The sequence below is a fragment of the Talpa europaea genome (assembly GCF_964194135.1).
Source record: "Talpa europaea genome assembly, chromosome: 7".
Taxonomy (NCBI): Eukaryota; Metazoa; Chordata; class Mammalia; order Eulipotyphla; family Talpidae; genus Talpa; species Talpa europaea.
Window position 1 is genome coordinate 8,123,609 of NC_140074.1, and position 14,229 is coordinate 8,137,837.

Sequence of the window (14,229 nt, forward strand, 5' to 3'; positions counted from 1 at the left end):
TAATAATAGTCAATGCCCATTGCTTATTCTACACCAGACACAGAACATAGACACTACTACTACACATGTATTAACTTTTAATCTCCACAACAATCAGGCGAAGTCCATATTTTCTTTTTATAAGCTTTTATCCAAGTAGGAGAATCATTGGGAAATATGCACTCACCCTAAGTGAAGAACAAGGTAAGATTTTACAAGGCAGTCACACTGGGCACCCACCACCAGATGAAGAAACCAAACATAACCCCCAGATACTTCATCTCTTTAGCCTCAGTTTCCTCATCCATCCAGTGGGCATAAAATTTTCCATAGGAAAGCCTATCATCATTTTCCTCTGTCATCATTTTCCCTTGGACTGAGGGGTACCCATTATCTTGGGTTTTAAGCTCAGATGAGGAAATTGAGGCATAGGAAGTTAGAGGGGTTGCCTTAGGTAGCACAGCTGTACCTCGAGGCCTGGGATTCCAATACAGGCAACCTCTCGAGGACTCCAGGGAACATGCTGGTATCCCTAAGACCTACCAGGTTGTTGGGAGATGGAATTTTATTTGCACACAACCCTCATAATGAGATCATATTAGGTTCTAGCTCTGATCTGACAGTCCTTCATATAAATTCATAGTCTTGAAATGCTAATTCTTTTTTTTTTTTTTGGGGGGGGCTATGACCTTCTAATTGTAAGTATAGAAACTTGTTTTCATAGTGCCCACCCCCCACATTCGCTTACTACTGTAGTCAGCTACTGTGGTAAATTCTTTACACACACTGTCTCAACCTCACAAGGCAGCTGCACCATCAGTATGATTATCCCCATTTTATAGGTAAGAGAACTGAGGCCCAGAAGCCAAGGACGTTACACAGTGGTAGCAACAAGGTTTGATTCTGTCTGATTCCAGAACCCACAGCCTTCACTGCTATGTGAACCCCTATCTTATTTTCTGTGTCAACTGTGAATTAATTCTACACTAATTAATCATGATAATTTTGCATGACTGTTATCATTGCCGTCATGATTATTTAGCTCCCTGGAGCAGGCTGCAGTTTGCTGACGTTGTCCTTTTGGGCTTACGTTGACATCTGCCAGGCTGCCTCCCAGCAGAGTGGGTCCAGACAGTCATTTTGTTCATTCTTCCACTAATGAGCATTTGCCTGTGTCAGGCACCGTGTCAGGCACTGGAAATGCAGAGACAGGTGAGACTTGGCTCTGCCCTGACAATACTCCCAGTGTGAGGACAACAGAGAGATTGTCTGCACGCTGGCCTGTGTTCTCCGCACAGGCCACCTCACAGACCCTACCCTAAGTCGGGAGCCCAGTGCTCCACCCCACAGTCTGTCTGAGGTCCTACCTTTTGTTGCTAGCTGCCCAATCCCCTCCCTGCACGGGCGGGGTCGCCGCCACTTGGGAGAAAGAATGGCATAGCTTAAGCAAGTACATCGGGTACTTTATAATCTAGGGAAAAGCCATTTTTTCCACTTGACTAATTTGGAAAGTCGCACTCAGTGAGAACCCCTGGTTACAGGAGCTAGGACCACAGTAGAGTGTTTCTGACATGGCCCCCACTGGTGTGTAGGGGAGTGTTTCAGAATCTCAGGGTGTTGGATTTTGATGTTTTCTCCTAAGAGGGCATATGTGGGAAAAGAAAATTAAAAAAAAAAAAATCCTGGACTAGACAAAAGAAAGAAAGGCAGCAGGGAATCAAACCCACCTGCCCATCAGAATGTGCATGGGGTGGAGGCTCCAGGAAAGCTCACCTTGTCATACATTCACATCATTCATGCATTGTTATTTTTTACTGTCTATTGTGATTTTATTCTATCTTCTGGACATAGTACTGATGTGCTAATCATCTTCATTGGGGTGTAGTTTATGTACAATAAACCACCCATTTAAAGTGTACAATTCAATGAATTTTGACAGCTTTTCAGGTTTATGGACCCACTGCCACCTCAGTAAAGATAGAGTATTTCCATCCTTCTCAGATCTTTCATTTTTATTTAGCAAGTGCTTATCTTGAGCTTTTCATGCCAGCCATCTCTCTAAGTATTTTAAAAGTATTAACCCAATTAGCAAGGCTGTGTAGATACTGTTATCAGTCCCATTTTAGAGAGGAGGAAACTGAGGCATAGAGAGAGTAAGTGAAATGCCCACATTTACACAGCTGGTAGCACTAACTCAGTGGTGGCACTGGGTTCAAACTCAGTCTGGCTTCTAGGTCCTATACCCTTCATCTGTGGGCTCTACTGTGTCTCATTCATTCATTCCCTCATTCAGGAATCATCTCCTCGAGCAAAATGTTGGTGTAGCATCTGAGCATCTGACATGTCTTGTGAGCCCTAGAAGCCCAAAAACTAGAGAAGGAATCGAATATCTGTATAAGTAACTCTGGACTGGCTTTTCTGGTTGTGGGAATAAGCCACAGGGGACCATAAGGGAATGCAGCCTGACTGCTCCCACAGGCCCTCTGGAGTGAGGTAGCCAGGCTCAGCTGTAATCCCAGGAACCATCCAAGGGAAGGAGAAACGGGCTAGAGGGCCTATTGCTGAGAGCCTGTCATGGGTGTTCTGAGAATCCTACTTCTTTACAGACATTGCTTCTCAGATCCTCACTGAAATGGGTATGGCCGTGACCCCCATTTCACAGATGAGAACCTGGAGGAGAGAGGAGGCTGCAGTGAATTGCCGATGTCACCCCATGGGCTAAAGCAAAGCCAGAGGTAGAGCGTCCACCAGAGCTTAGCTGGCCCTGTCCCCTCCCACACTTCGATTTTTCCCTTCCCTGGCCAGGGTCAGCCTCAGTCGGTCTGTGACAAAGCATAAAAGGAAAGACATTTTTGATTAACAATATTTATGGGGAGATGCCATTTTTGTGTGTTTCTCTATGCAAGAAATGCCATTTGGAAAGCCGGTGTGCATGTCAGTCCTTTTTTTTTTTCATTCTGAGAAAAAGCCTATAGAGTCTGGTAGGGGGAGGGTTTGCAGCTGGCAGGAGCTTTGGCATATGTTGTAACTAAAAAGAGAGGGAATGTGTTGGTGGGACAAGCTACCGGAGAGCTGTCTCGGTGTGCTGCGGTACTCGTAAGTGTTTTAATTGGGTAGGGTTTTGGGAGACTATTTTGACATCTGCTCGTGTCTTTGCTGATTTTTCTTCACTTCGAGTAGGAAACACAAGCTGTGGATAAAATGACTTTAAAATAATTGGAAGTAAAGATATCTCTCTCAAAGTCGAATTTGAGAGGGACACTTTTGAAGAAGTAAAAAGTAGATTCCACTTCTAGGAATCCGTCCTTGCAGCACAAAGCTTCCTGCCTCCCAATTGTATGACAATATTGCATATAATCAGTTTCTTAAAAACTGGGCCTAACAGCCGACCAGAGGGGTTTGGGTGGTTGGTGGCCATGAGGTGAGATGCTTTGTAGCCATCAGTGATGATCTTTACAAAGCTTTTAATGAAGTGGAGCATTGCTTATATTGTAATCAATGAAGAAGAAAGAAACTGTTTCAAAATTGTTTCAAACAGCCATTGGGGGTAGAGGGATGCGGATGAAAATGTACCAAGACTTTACCTCCAAATGGAGCGATGAGACTGGCTGTAATTTCATTTTCTTCTTTGTCGTCTCCTCCTCCTTCTGTCTGTCCCATTTTTTTCCTTTTTTATTTTTATTTTGTCCCATTTTTTTTTTTTGAACAAGGAGGTCTGTGTAATTTTTATGATAAAGAGAAAAGCGTTATCTTGTGTCGGGAAAGCAGGCCCTGAGCAGGTGTGTCCAGATAACCGCAGGGCCACATAGGTACACGTTCTCAAGTCTGAGCGATTGCATTTGGGACATTGTCCGAAAGAATTAGGCTTTCCGGCCAGAATAGGTTCAAGTCAGCTCTGCCGCTCGCCCGTCAGCGCTGGGCCTCCTCTCCCACCCTCCCTGCGGAGAAGGCAGTGACCCCCTGAGCGTGGTCAGGCCCGAGTGAGCTGGCCCTCTCCTCCACCTGCACCTCCCCCCACTCCCAGCTTGAGGGGGCTTTGGTGGGTTTGGGCTTTATTGTGTTGGGGGCTCTTTTTTGTTTGTTTTGTTGTCTGTTTTATGGGGTGGTGTTGTTGTTTTCTTTTTCTTTTTGGCCTTTCTTCATTCCCCTTGTGTCCTTGAGCCTTTCAGGGATAAGGCACCATCCGGCCGAGCAGGCCTCCGATTCTTTCCTTGGGAACTCTGAGCTTCAGGAAGGCCCTTGAGTCCACGCCAGCCCCCTCGGAAGAGGCCTTGCCCCCGGGAGGGCGGCATTGTCCTGGGAGAGGAAACTGTGCTGACCCAGCTCCTGCCTGGAGCCTGGGGCTTGGGCATTTGGGTTACTAAGGGGACCCTGGCCCGCTGAGTCAGAGAAGAGGGCCAGGTTTTTTCCTCTTCTTCAGTCTGCTGCCATTGTTGAAAAAGTAAACACTCCACACAGCTTAACCGGCAAGTCCTCCAGCCAGGAGTGGGAAGAATCAAAGGCCTGTTCCAGCCCCGCCATGGAGAGCCCACAACGGCTGGTCTGTCCTGCACGGGGGGCCCCCTGGGAACCAGAAGCAACACCAATTCTGGTCCAGAAGTGCGTCCCACTCGTTGGGCCTCTCTGCCCCTGAGGTAGTGTCCTCTGCCCACTTCTGTTTGGAAGGTCTGATGAGGCAAAATTGGGTGATTCCAGGGTGTTGTGGTCCTCAACTTGGTCCCCTGGGCTGGGGTCCCCGGCTGAGTTGTGAAGCCCCTCTATGCCCCTTCTCCGATCCTGTTTCCAGTACAAGTGTCTTAGCACTTTTAGGGCCCAGCAGGTACCAAGAAGGGGCCAGAGGAATGTTTCCCCCAGCCATTGCCACTTCAGCTAAAGTCTGACCATGTGCCCAGCACCACACACGCGTCTCTGCCAGGCCTCAAAGCAGCCTGGGGCAGTGAGTTGCGCAGGCGGTCACAGTTGCCATCTCAGTTGTACAAAGGGAGAAGCCAGCATGGCCCCATCACCTTGGGCAGACTGCCTCTCCTCTCTGCACTGCTGTTGCTCCTCTAAAATGGGACTGGTGAGACTTCACCTCCATCTCCCTGCTTGAAAATGAAAACCCCCATGTGAAAGTGCTATGTGAGCCCCAAAGTGTGACACGGTGACAAGACAGTTGCCCGAGCGCCTGTTGTAACTTCCTGCCAGCACATTGGCAGCCCATACCCCAATCCCGGAGGCAGGCAGGAAAGGAGGTGCTGGGACTTGGAGTGACAAGGGTAGTTATACAGATCCTGGCTCAAAAGAATGGGTCCTTTGCAAGACTTTGCTGGAGACTCACACACAAGGCAAGCAGTGCCAGAAAGAACTTAACCTGGCTCCTTGGAGGAAGTTAGGAGGAGATGTTTATTTATCTATTTTCCCTCTTTTAAAGATTCCTTTTTTTATGCATACAAGAACTAGGGTGTAGGCCAGAGGTGGGGGGTATGTATGAGAGGACTCGCCAGAGACAGAGTGGGGAGCAGAATAGCAGATCTACTGAAATACACTGCTGAGGGGAGCAGTGGGTGAGACAGGAGAGGTCTGCTGCGCCATGTGGGTCAGCTCCCTGGCTGGGGATCGAACTGGTGCTACAGTGGCTGCGAATAGTTTGATAATGCTGAGTCTTAACCCCTGTGCCACCAGGGGGGTCCAGGAGGCGATATTTAAGGGGTAGGTCCACAAGGCAGGGCAAAGGAGAAAGCTCATAGCTTGTTCAGAGTGGGGCTATGGGCCACATTCCAACTATGCTCCTAGACTCAGCCTCTCCCTCTAGGAAAGTGTGAGAATCAGGCAGGATCAAGGGCTTTTTCTCTAGCATGGTGTCTTCTGGTCAGTGTGGTGGACCAAATTGTTTGGATGGGGCTCACCAGCCCATGATTTAGTCTGCTTGTTCAAACAGGACTTGGGGCAGCTCTTATCCTACCAGCTGGCAATTTCTTTTGCCTAAGCTGCCTCAAGGGCCCCACTGACTATGTCTAACAAGGAGGCTGATGTGCCCCACAAAGACCCTGGTCTGTAGAGGCAGCCAGTGCTGTGTTACCTCTGCCCCTTCCCTCACTTCTCTGAGCCTCGTCTCCCTCAGGTCATAGAAGGTGAGGGTAATGTGTGCATTTTGCACGGTTTGATAAGAATCAAAGGAAATAATTTTTTAAAAAAGCACAGAGCAAGCACTAGTAGGTTTCTAATGCGTTGCAATTGCTGCCCATTTATGGAGCCTCAGTAAATGTAGGTTTTAGCACCTCCCCTGGATATCCAGCTCCGTCACTGTACAGTGCTCTTGGGTGAATTGGAAAAGTGCATCTTCTCCTTCCCCCTCTCCCTCCTGGTGCCACTCAGCAAGCACACAGCTTGGCAGATTTCAGCCCCAGCCGGGCTGGTCCAGCACCTTGGGCAATGCACACCTGCCATCATGCAGCAGCTCAGACTGTGACTAATAATGAATGGACCCTTTATAGATAAGGTGACCATGTACCCCATTTTAGGCCTGTCACTGCGTAGAGCATGTTCTCTTTCACACCCCAAGTGTCCCAGTTTTGTCAACAAATCGTCTTTCTACTTAACCAGGAAAGGATGCAATGAAGAAAACTGTTCAGAAGCTGTAGACTCCAAAGGAACTGGCTTTGATATATGATGAGGTGGGAGGCTTGAGTGGCATGGGGTGTGGTGGCTCAGCCAGAGAAAAATGGAGCTGAACTCCATCCCGGGTCAGCAGCATGCTTAAAAATTTCAGACCCAGGCCACACACAAGCTTGTGCTTCTGCAGACTGTGGGGAGCTGCTTCCAGATGGTGGACTTCTTTTCTCCATATCGTACTCCATCCTTTCCTCCTCGCCAGACATGAACACCTCGTAGGCACAAGTCTCCCTGCCCTTTTTATCACTGTACCGTCGAATTACAGCTGGTGGCCAGAGCCGGAGCCAATGCACACACACTGGATTCCTGTGAAGTAGAACCATGTTGAGAATGTGACCTTCCTAATTATTATTTAAGGGAAATGTTAACGTGCGGACCTCAGGCCATACCCCACATTCTATATCTGAGAATAGAAAGATCCAAAAGTGAGATGGGAGATAGCCTTCTGTCTGTGATAGGGGAGGGATTCCTAAAAGCCTAGGTGTGTATCAGAATTCCTGGGGTGCAAGCTTTAGACCTCAGCCACTATTTTTTAAAATTGGAAAATATAGGAAAGATAATGTCAGACTCTAAAGATGCTAGTGTGTGGCTTGGGCATGTCAACTCAGTCTCTGTGAAACTGTTTCCACTCCGGGGGCTTAGGGATGACTGTACAGATGCAGTAGCATCTGCAGTATTTTGTCAGCCCCAAAATAAAGCGAGTAACTCAATAAAGCAATGGAGTGAATTTTTTTTTTTCCCGGGACATTTGAAAGTCATGTTTACACTATATTATTGCGTGTACAATAGTGGTGTCTTCAATATACATCCACAGACCTCCATTCACAAAGAGAACACGCACTGGTGGGAAGTGGCACCGCTCTACTGGCTCCAGAAAGCCTGTCTCTGGCCGTACAGTCGCCAGAAAGGCAGGACCCACGGAGCACTGTGAAGCCTGGTCTCCCTGACCAGGATCCCAGAGCAAGGTCTAACCAGTGGAAACCACCAGCATGGGCCACAACAGAGTGAGTCTGGGTAAGACTCACTGCCCTTCCTTGTTTCCCGAAGAAGACCAGAGGGATGTTTGTGCTTGTGGGGCTCTGGTGATTTTCTCTGGATTTCTTGTACTTTCAGAAAGTCAGAAACATGGCCCTGGACGATGTCGTGATCCTTAATGTGGACACCAACACTCTGGAAACCCCCTTTGATGACCTCCAGAGCCTCCCCAATGATGTGGTAGGTAATGAGCTTGAGGCTGACTCCTGTGCTCTTGCTGTGGACATGAGGGTGGCTCTGGGGAGTGCGGTGGAGCAGGGACACATTCTGGATTTCCTGCAGCTGATGAACCACAGTATGTGGCTCTGCCCTCTCTGAAATCTGTCTCAGTGAAGCCAGTTGGGAGGTGCTTCACTTTTTAATTCCTATTCTGCCTTTATAACATTCATTTGGAACACTGTGAAGTTGTCCCCGGCCCGGTCTAGATGGCACTTTCTTCCGTGGGAACCTGGAGGTCTCACCATCCTATCATGCTGTTATGTCCAGATTGCAGGGCAGGTTCCCTGAGTGACCCCCAGAAGGTTGGGAGGAGGGATTCCAGATGTGGCACATGAACCTCCGTCACTTCTCCTGGACAGTGGTCGAATGCAATCCTTTGCCTGCCTAGCAGGCTCTCAGCTGTCAGGCTTGAGTGGGGCTGCACATCCCCTAACCCTCTCTCTGCTACTCCAGGTCGAGGCAGAATCAGGCTCTGTTTAGCCCAAAGCAACTGGCTGCCACATTCACCACCCTGACCCTGACCCCAGTTCTTGTATGCATAAATAAATTTAAAAAAATAAATATTTGAAAACCTCAAGATGCTAATTGTTGATGGGAGGGGAGTTATGTTAATAAGTGATTTTTTTTTTTTATAGAGGCATGCTTTATTTATTTATTTATTTGTTTGTTTGTCTGTTTTGTTTATACATGCACTGGATATAGTCAGAAGCGCGGGAGGGTGAGAGAATTCACCAGAGCCAGAGCGGGGAGCAGAGCAGGCAGAAGGACCGAAGTACACTGCTGAGGGGAGCAGCGGGCGGCAGGAGAGGTCTGCGCGCCATGTGGGACCCTCCTCAGGTGGCCGGGGAGCAGCCGGGGATCAAACCGGGGCCACAGAGGCCACGGGCAGCTTCGCAACCCAGCGCTCAACCGCTGAGCCACCAGGGAGGCCCTATGTTAAGAAGTGATTAAGAATAACTTCAAGACTTCTCAAATAGTGGTTTTGAGGTGGTCTTGTTTATTCACCTACTTATATCATTGAAGAATATAATCTTATCCAGAAAGTCTATGTAGCAGGCTGGAGAATATTCTGTAGCTGTGGCTTCCAGCTGTAGACTCATCAAACATACCAAAGGTGTAATGGGGCCTACATGTGGTCCCTGAGGTGTTTGTTGTGTCAAAGGACTTCATAGACTTGAATCTGTAAAATTTGCTAAGCTGTCCAGTTGTTGAGGGGCAAAGCCATGCCCTATGCATCTGTGTGTCCCTGGTGCAGGACCAGGCACTTGCAGTGTGTCAGCATGGCCACACTTGTGCTCACAGTGTCTCCTCAGCCATGGCTGCTGGTTTATCAACCACTTCTGCTTCTCGAACTTTTCTCAACCCTTTTCTCCATCGCTCCCAAACACCACCTAGCCCAAGCTCTTCTATCTGTCCTGCACTATCACCAGCAGCCTCTGAACTGATTCTTTAGCCTCTTCCTTCTAGCCCTTCTCATGCACCAGAGTGGCCTTTCTAAAACGGAACACTAGCTGTGTTTCCCTCCTCCTTAAAACTATTCCATCAATAAATATAATTTAAAAAAAAAAACTTATAAATCCTTCCACAGCTTCCCACTGCCTTTGGCTTGATGGCCAGTTCCCTTTGTTGACTTTGGAGTCAGAGCTGTGTATAAATCCCAGCTTCTTCACTCACTAGATGTGTGATCTTGTGCAAAATTTCTTAAGCCCTGTAAGTCTTCATTTCCTCATAATGTTGTTGTGTTAAAAGTGACGTATGTAATGTATGTAAGACATAAATCCTGTATGTAAGACATATATCCTGTGAGCACTACAGATGGTAATGATGATAAATTACTGACTCAAATGATGATTAACATGGTATTCAAGACCCTCCTTCATGAGGGGATCTTCCTCCCCTTTTTTTTTCACAGCTTTAACTCTCTCCTCTCCCTCATTTGGATCCTATATTGTAGGTGTTTGGAACTATTAGTAGTTCTAAGTGTGTGTGCTGTTTTATGTTATATCTTGCATACAGAGTTTTCTATGATATGTCCTAACTCATCTGTCAAACTTTCACTCATCGTCAAGACTTATTCTAAACATTGAGCTGTAGAAATCTTCCCTGACCTCTCCAAGTAGATTTAGCCATATCTTTCTCTATATTTTCACAGCCAGCCCTTTGTGTTGCTTGTATAATTCAACTTGTCACTCAACAGTATAATTTACTATACATTTCTGACTTTTCCTTTTAATTGTGAGTTCTTTGAGGGCAGAAATCAAGTTTTATTCATCTTTGTTTCCCAGGGATGAGGCAGCCACTGAATAGATAGATGGAAGGGACATATGGATTGGGTTATTTTAGTAGATGAAATCTTGCAAGACATGGCTTCTATGCTGGAAAATGCATTGAAAGGGGCCTTTGTTCTGTATCTAGCCATGATAGAGTAATTAGAAATAGACTTATTCTACCGCCATTAACAACTAAAACTAAAAACACCATTAACAACTCTAGATGAATTGGACAACAGGCAGGGGCATGCCTCTGATTCCTAAAACAAAGGAAGCAAGTGAGGTGAGGTCTACAATAGCTACTTTCTGCCTTGAGGCATCTTCTGAACCATGGAGTCAGAAGGAGGAGCTCCAAAAAGCCCCACAGCCTTGCAGAGTTGAGGGGTTAGAGATTGGAGTTTGAAGAAGAGGTGGTTTGAAGTTGTGGCTCAAAATACCAGACAGAAGAGGGCTACCCAGCAAAAGAGCTCCAGAAATCTGAATCAGGTCCTCTTGACAATCTGCTAGAGCCTGACCCGCCCACATGAATGGTGAAACTGCCGATGGGGAGCTTTAAGACAGAACATTCTCAGAGATCCCTCAAGCTCTGCCCAGCTAGAATAAGGAGATTTTACTGATCACTCAGGATGATCCCTAGAGACCCCTGGAGGCCATGCCTTGGTAGATTTGTTATCTGAGTGTGTTGGTTACATGGCAGAAGAGTTCAAGCTCTATATAATTGCTATGTGTGCTTTTATCTGCACTTATTAAAATTCAATGAAAAGTTTGAAACAGAACTACTTTCTTTTTAAAAAAAAAGTTATCAAGAATAATCTAATGCAAGCAATTTAACTGACTGTCAAAAGAAACTTCAACTCTCTTTAAAGGAAGACAACAAAATCCAACATTCAATAATGTAACAGTGACAGCATCTAGCATTCTATCAAAAAGGTACCAGACAGGTTGAGAATCAGGAAATGTGTAACCCATAACCAAGAGAAAAATGAGTCAGTGAAAACATACTCAGAAATGACATATGTGATGAATTAGCAGAAAACATCCTTAAGATTGATATTACAAAAATTGGAAATATGCTTGTGAATTTAAAGGAAGATTAAATGAGGAGAGAAATGGAAGACATACAGAGAATGAAAGGAAATATCTAAAGGTAAAAATTCACTGACAGAATTAAGAGGGCACTAGATACCACAACATAAAAGATCAGTGAAATTGAAGACATAGCAATAAAGACTTTCCACTCTAAATCAGGGAAAGGCAGAAGACTGGCAAAGGTTAAACAGAGGGGCCTCCCTGGTGGTGCAAGGGATTAAGTCTCAGCACTATCAAACTACAACAAGAGTTCAAACTACAAACCACTGCAACAAGGGTTCAAGCCCCAGCCAGGGAGCTGACCAACATCGCACAGCAGACCTCTCACCTGCCTCGCCTGCTGCTCCCCTCAGCAGTGTATTTCACTAGATCTGCCTATTCTGCTTCTCACTCTGTCTCTGGTGAATCCTCTCACCCCCACCCCCTGACCTCTGGCCTACACCCCAGCTCTTGTATGTATAATATAAAAGAAATTTTAAAAAACCAAAAGGTTAAACAGAACCTGAATTACCTATAGCACCATATCAAGAGGACTAACATACATGTAACTGGAGTCCTAGAAGTCAAAGAAGATGAGGAAAGACAAAAGAAAATATTTAAAGAGATTATAACCAACTTTTTTCCAATTTTGGTGAAAATGATAAATTCATTCCAGGAAGCTCATTGAACCTCAAGCATAAGTAATGGACTCAAACAAAGCTACACAAAGGCACATCATGATAATTACTCAAAACCAGTAAAACAAAAGCTGAAAATGAGTTAGAGAATGAGCATATTTTTATAAAAGAATGGAGTAATGACAGAAGACTTCTTGTAAGCAACAACATAAGCCTGGAAATAGAATGATATTAAAGTAATGAAGAAAAATTCTGTCAACAAAAATTCTATATCCATTGAAAATGTCCTTCACAATGAAGGCAAAATTCAGACTTTTCAGACAAATAAATGAGAAAAGTCATTGTCAATAGATCTGTGATACAAGAAATGTTAAAGGAAGTTCTTCAGATGGAAAAAATGATTCTGTAGAGATACTTGGACAGTAAGGGAGAAAAGTGGGCCAGAAATAGTAAGCATGGGGAAATGAAGAGACGACTTTTCACATTTTAAATCTCTACAAAAGGGTAATTAAGCACATAAGTAAAACTAACACTAATAACTAATGTATTATTCATTGTAACAGTAGAACTAAAATACATGATAGCTACAGTGCGAAGGTGAGGCTGTGGCAGAGAATGGAAGTAAGTCTGTGGTAAGGTCCTTAAATTATAGGTAAACTGGTGTAATATTAATAGAAGGGGGACTCAAAAGTGAGAGGTGTGTGTTTTAAACATTTAAAGAAGCCACCCAGGAAAAAATAGTAGGACAGAGGTACATAGCTAATGGCCCGATATTGGATAGCAAAAATGTTGTCGGGGTGGGGGTGGAGTGGGAGAATAAAGGAAGCAACCACAGATGGAGAAGTAAAAAATTTCATAAGGTAATATTGATTACCATCAACTATGCTGATTATTACATTAAACTTGCATGATCTAAATACTCAAATTATGATTTATATAAGATGATTATATAAAAAAGCAAGACATCAATGTCTACTGTCTATAAAAATTCCACTTTAAACATAGTCAGATAGATTAAAAGTAAAATGAATGGGAAATATATAACATGCAAACCCTAATAGAAAGAGAGTAAGTAGAAGAGAAGTCTTTCTTACAGATGAATTCCTCATCCCATCTGAAGATATGGTCCCCTCTAGAAGAAGGAGCTTAATACAGAGAGAGAGAGAGAGAGTACTTAGTGACTTACTTTCAAAATATGGAGTATGAAAGGGAAAAAGAGTAACTTGAGTGATGACAGGCACTCCCCTAACCAAATGATTGAGTTTAACATCACCAGCGCTGGCCTGTGGACATCACGTGGCCCTGATGTGATGTGGCAAGAAGGATATAGCACATCTGTGGTATTCATTCAAAAGCCTAGCCAAACTATGACAGAAAATTCAGATAAGCCCATGTTGAGGGACAGTCTGCAGAATAACCTGACCTGTACTTCTCAAAACTGTCAAGGTCACAAAAAACATAGGAAAGGCTGAGGAACTGTCACAGAGCAGAGGAGGCCAAGGAGACATGACAACTAAAGGCAGCGTGCAATTCTAGATATATTCTGGCACAGGAAAAGGGACTACTGGTAAAACTGATGACATCACAGTAAAGTTTGGTGTTTAGTTCATAATGATGTACTAATGTTGGTTTCTTAGTTTTGATATATGTACCATGAAGTTGTTATTATTACATGTAATAATATAATATTATTAAGGGAGACTGAGGCTGACTGAGGAGTATATGGGCATTCTTGTTACCATCTTTGTAACTTTTCTCCAAATCTGAAAATATTTCAAAATAAAAAGTATATTTTTAAAAAGAGGGCCTCCCCGGTGGCGCAGCGGTTGAGCGCTGGGTTGTGAAGCTGCCCGCAGCCTCTGCAGCGCCGGTTCGATCCCCGGCTGCTCTGCTCCCGGCTCTGCTCCCGGCTCTGGCTCTGGTGAACACCCTCCCGCGCTTCTGATTGTACCTAGTGCTTGCATAAATAAATAATAAATAAATAAATCTTTAAAAAAAAAAATAAAAAGAAAGGAAAAAAGGAAGAGAGTAGTATGAACAACTTTATGCCTATAATTTTGACAGATTAAACAAATTCCTTAAAATATCCAAACCACAGAAAGTGACCCAAGATGAAAGAACAGAAAAAAAGCACTGTTTCTATTTTTTAAAAATCTGAACTGTTCCACAAAGAAAACTCCAGACCCAGATAACTTCACTCACTAATTCTATCATGCCTTTAAAGAAGACTAATACAATCTTACACTCACTTTTTTGCAAAATAGAGGCTAAAGGAACACTTCCCACCTTTTATAAGATCAGAATTACCCTGACATGAAAATCAAACAAAGAATTTACAAGAAAACTCATATACTTCATAAATATAA

At 44.6% G+C, this 14,229-nt stretch overlaps 1 protein-coding gene across 1 annotated transcript in view; it reads left to right on the forward strand.

Moving 5' to 3' along the window:
* DENND1A (DENN domain containing 1A) overlaps nt 1-14,229 on the forward strand; it is a gene marked incomplete at both ends in the record, with an annotated part of 451,205 nt that overhangs the window by 286,555 nt on the left and 150,421 nt on the right. The window contains one exon of the mRNA XM_084237464.1: nt 7,747-7,848. Coding sequence (XP_084093590.1) covers nt 7,747-7,848 — 102 coding nt within the window. The remainder of the gene's footprint in view (nt 1-7,746; nt 7,849-14,229) is intronic.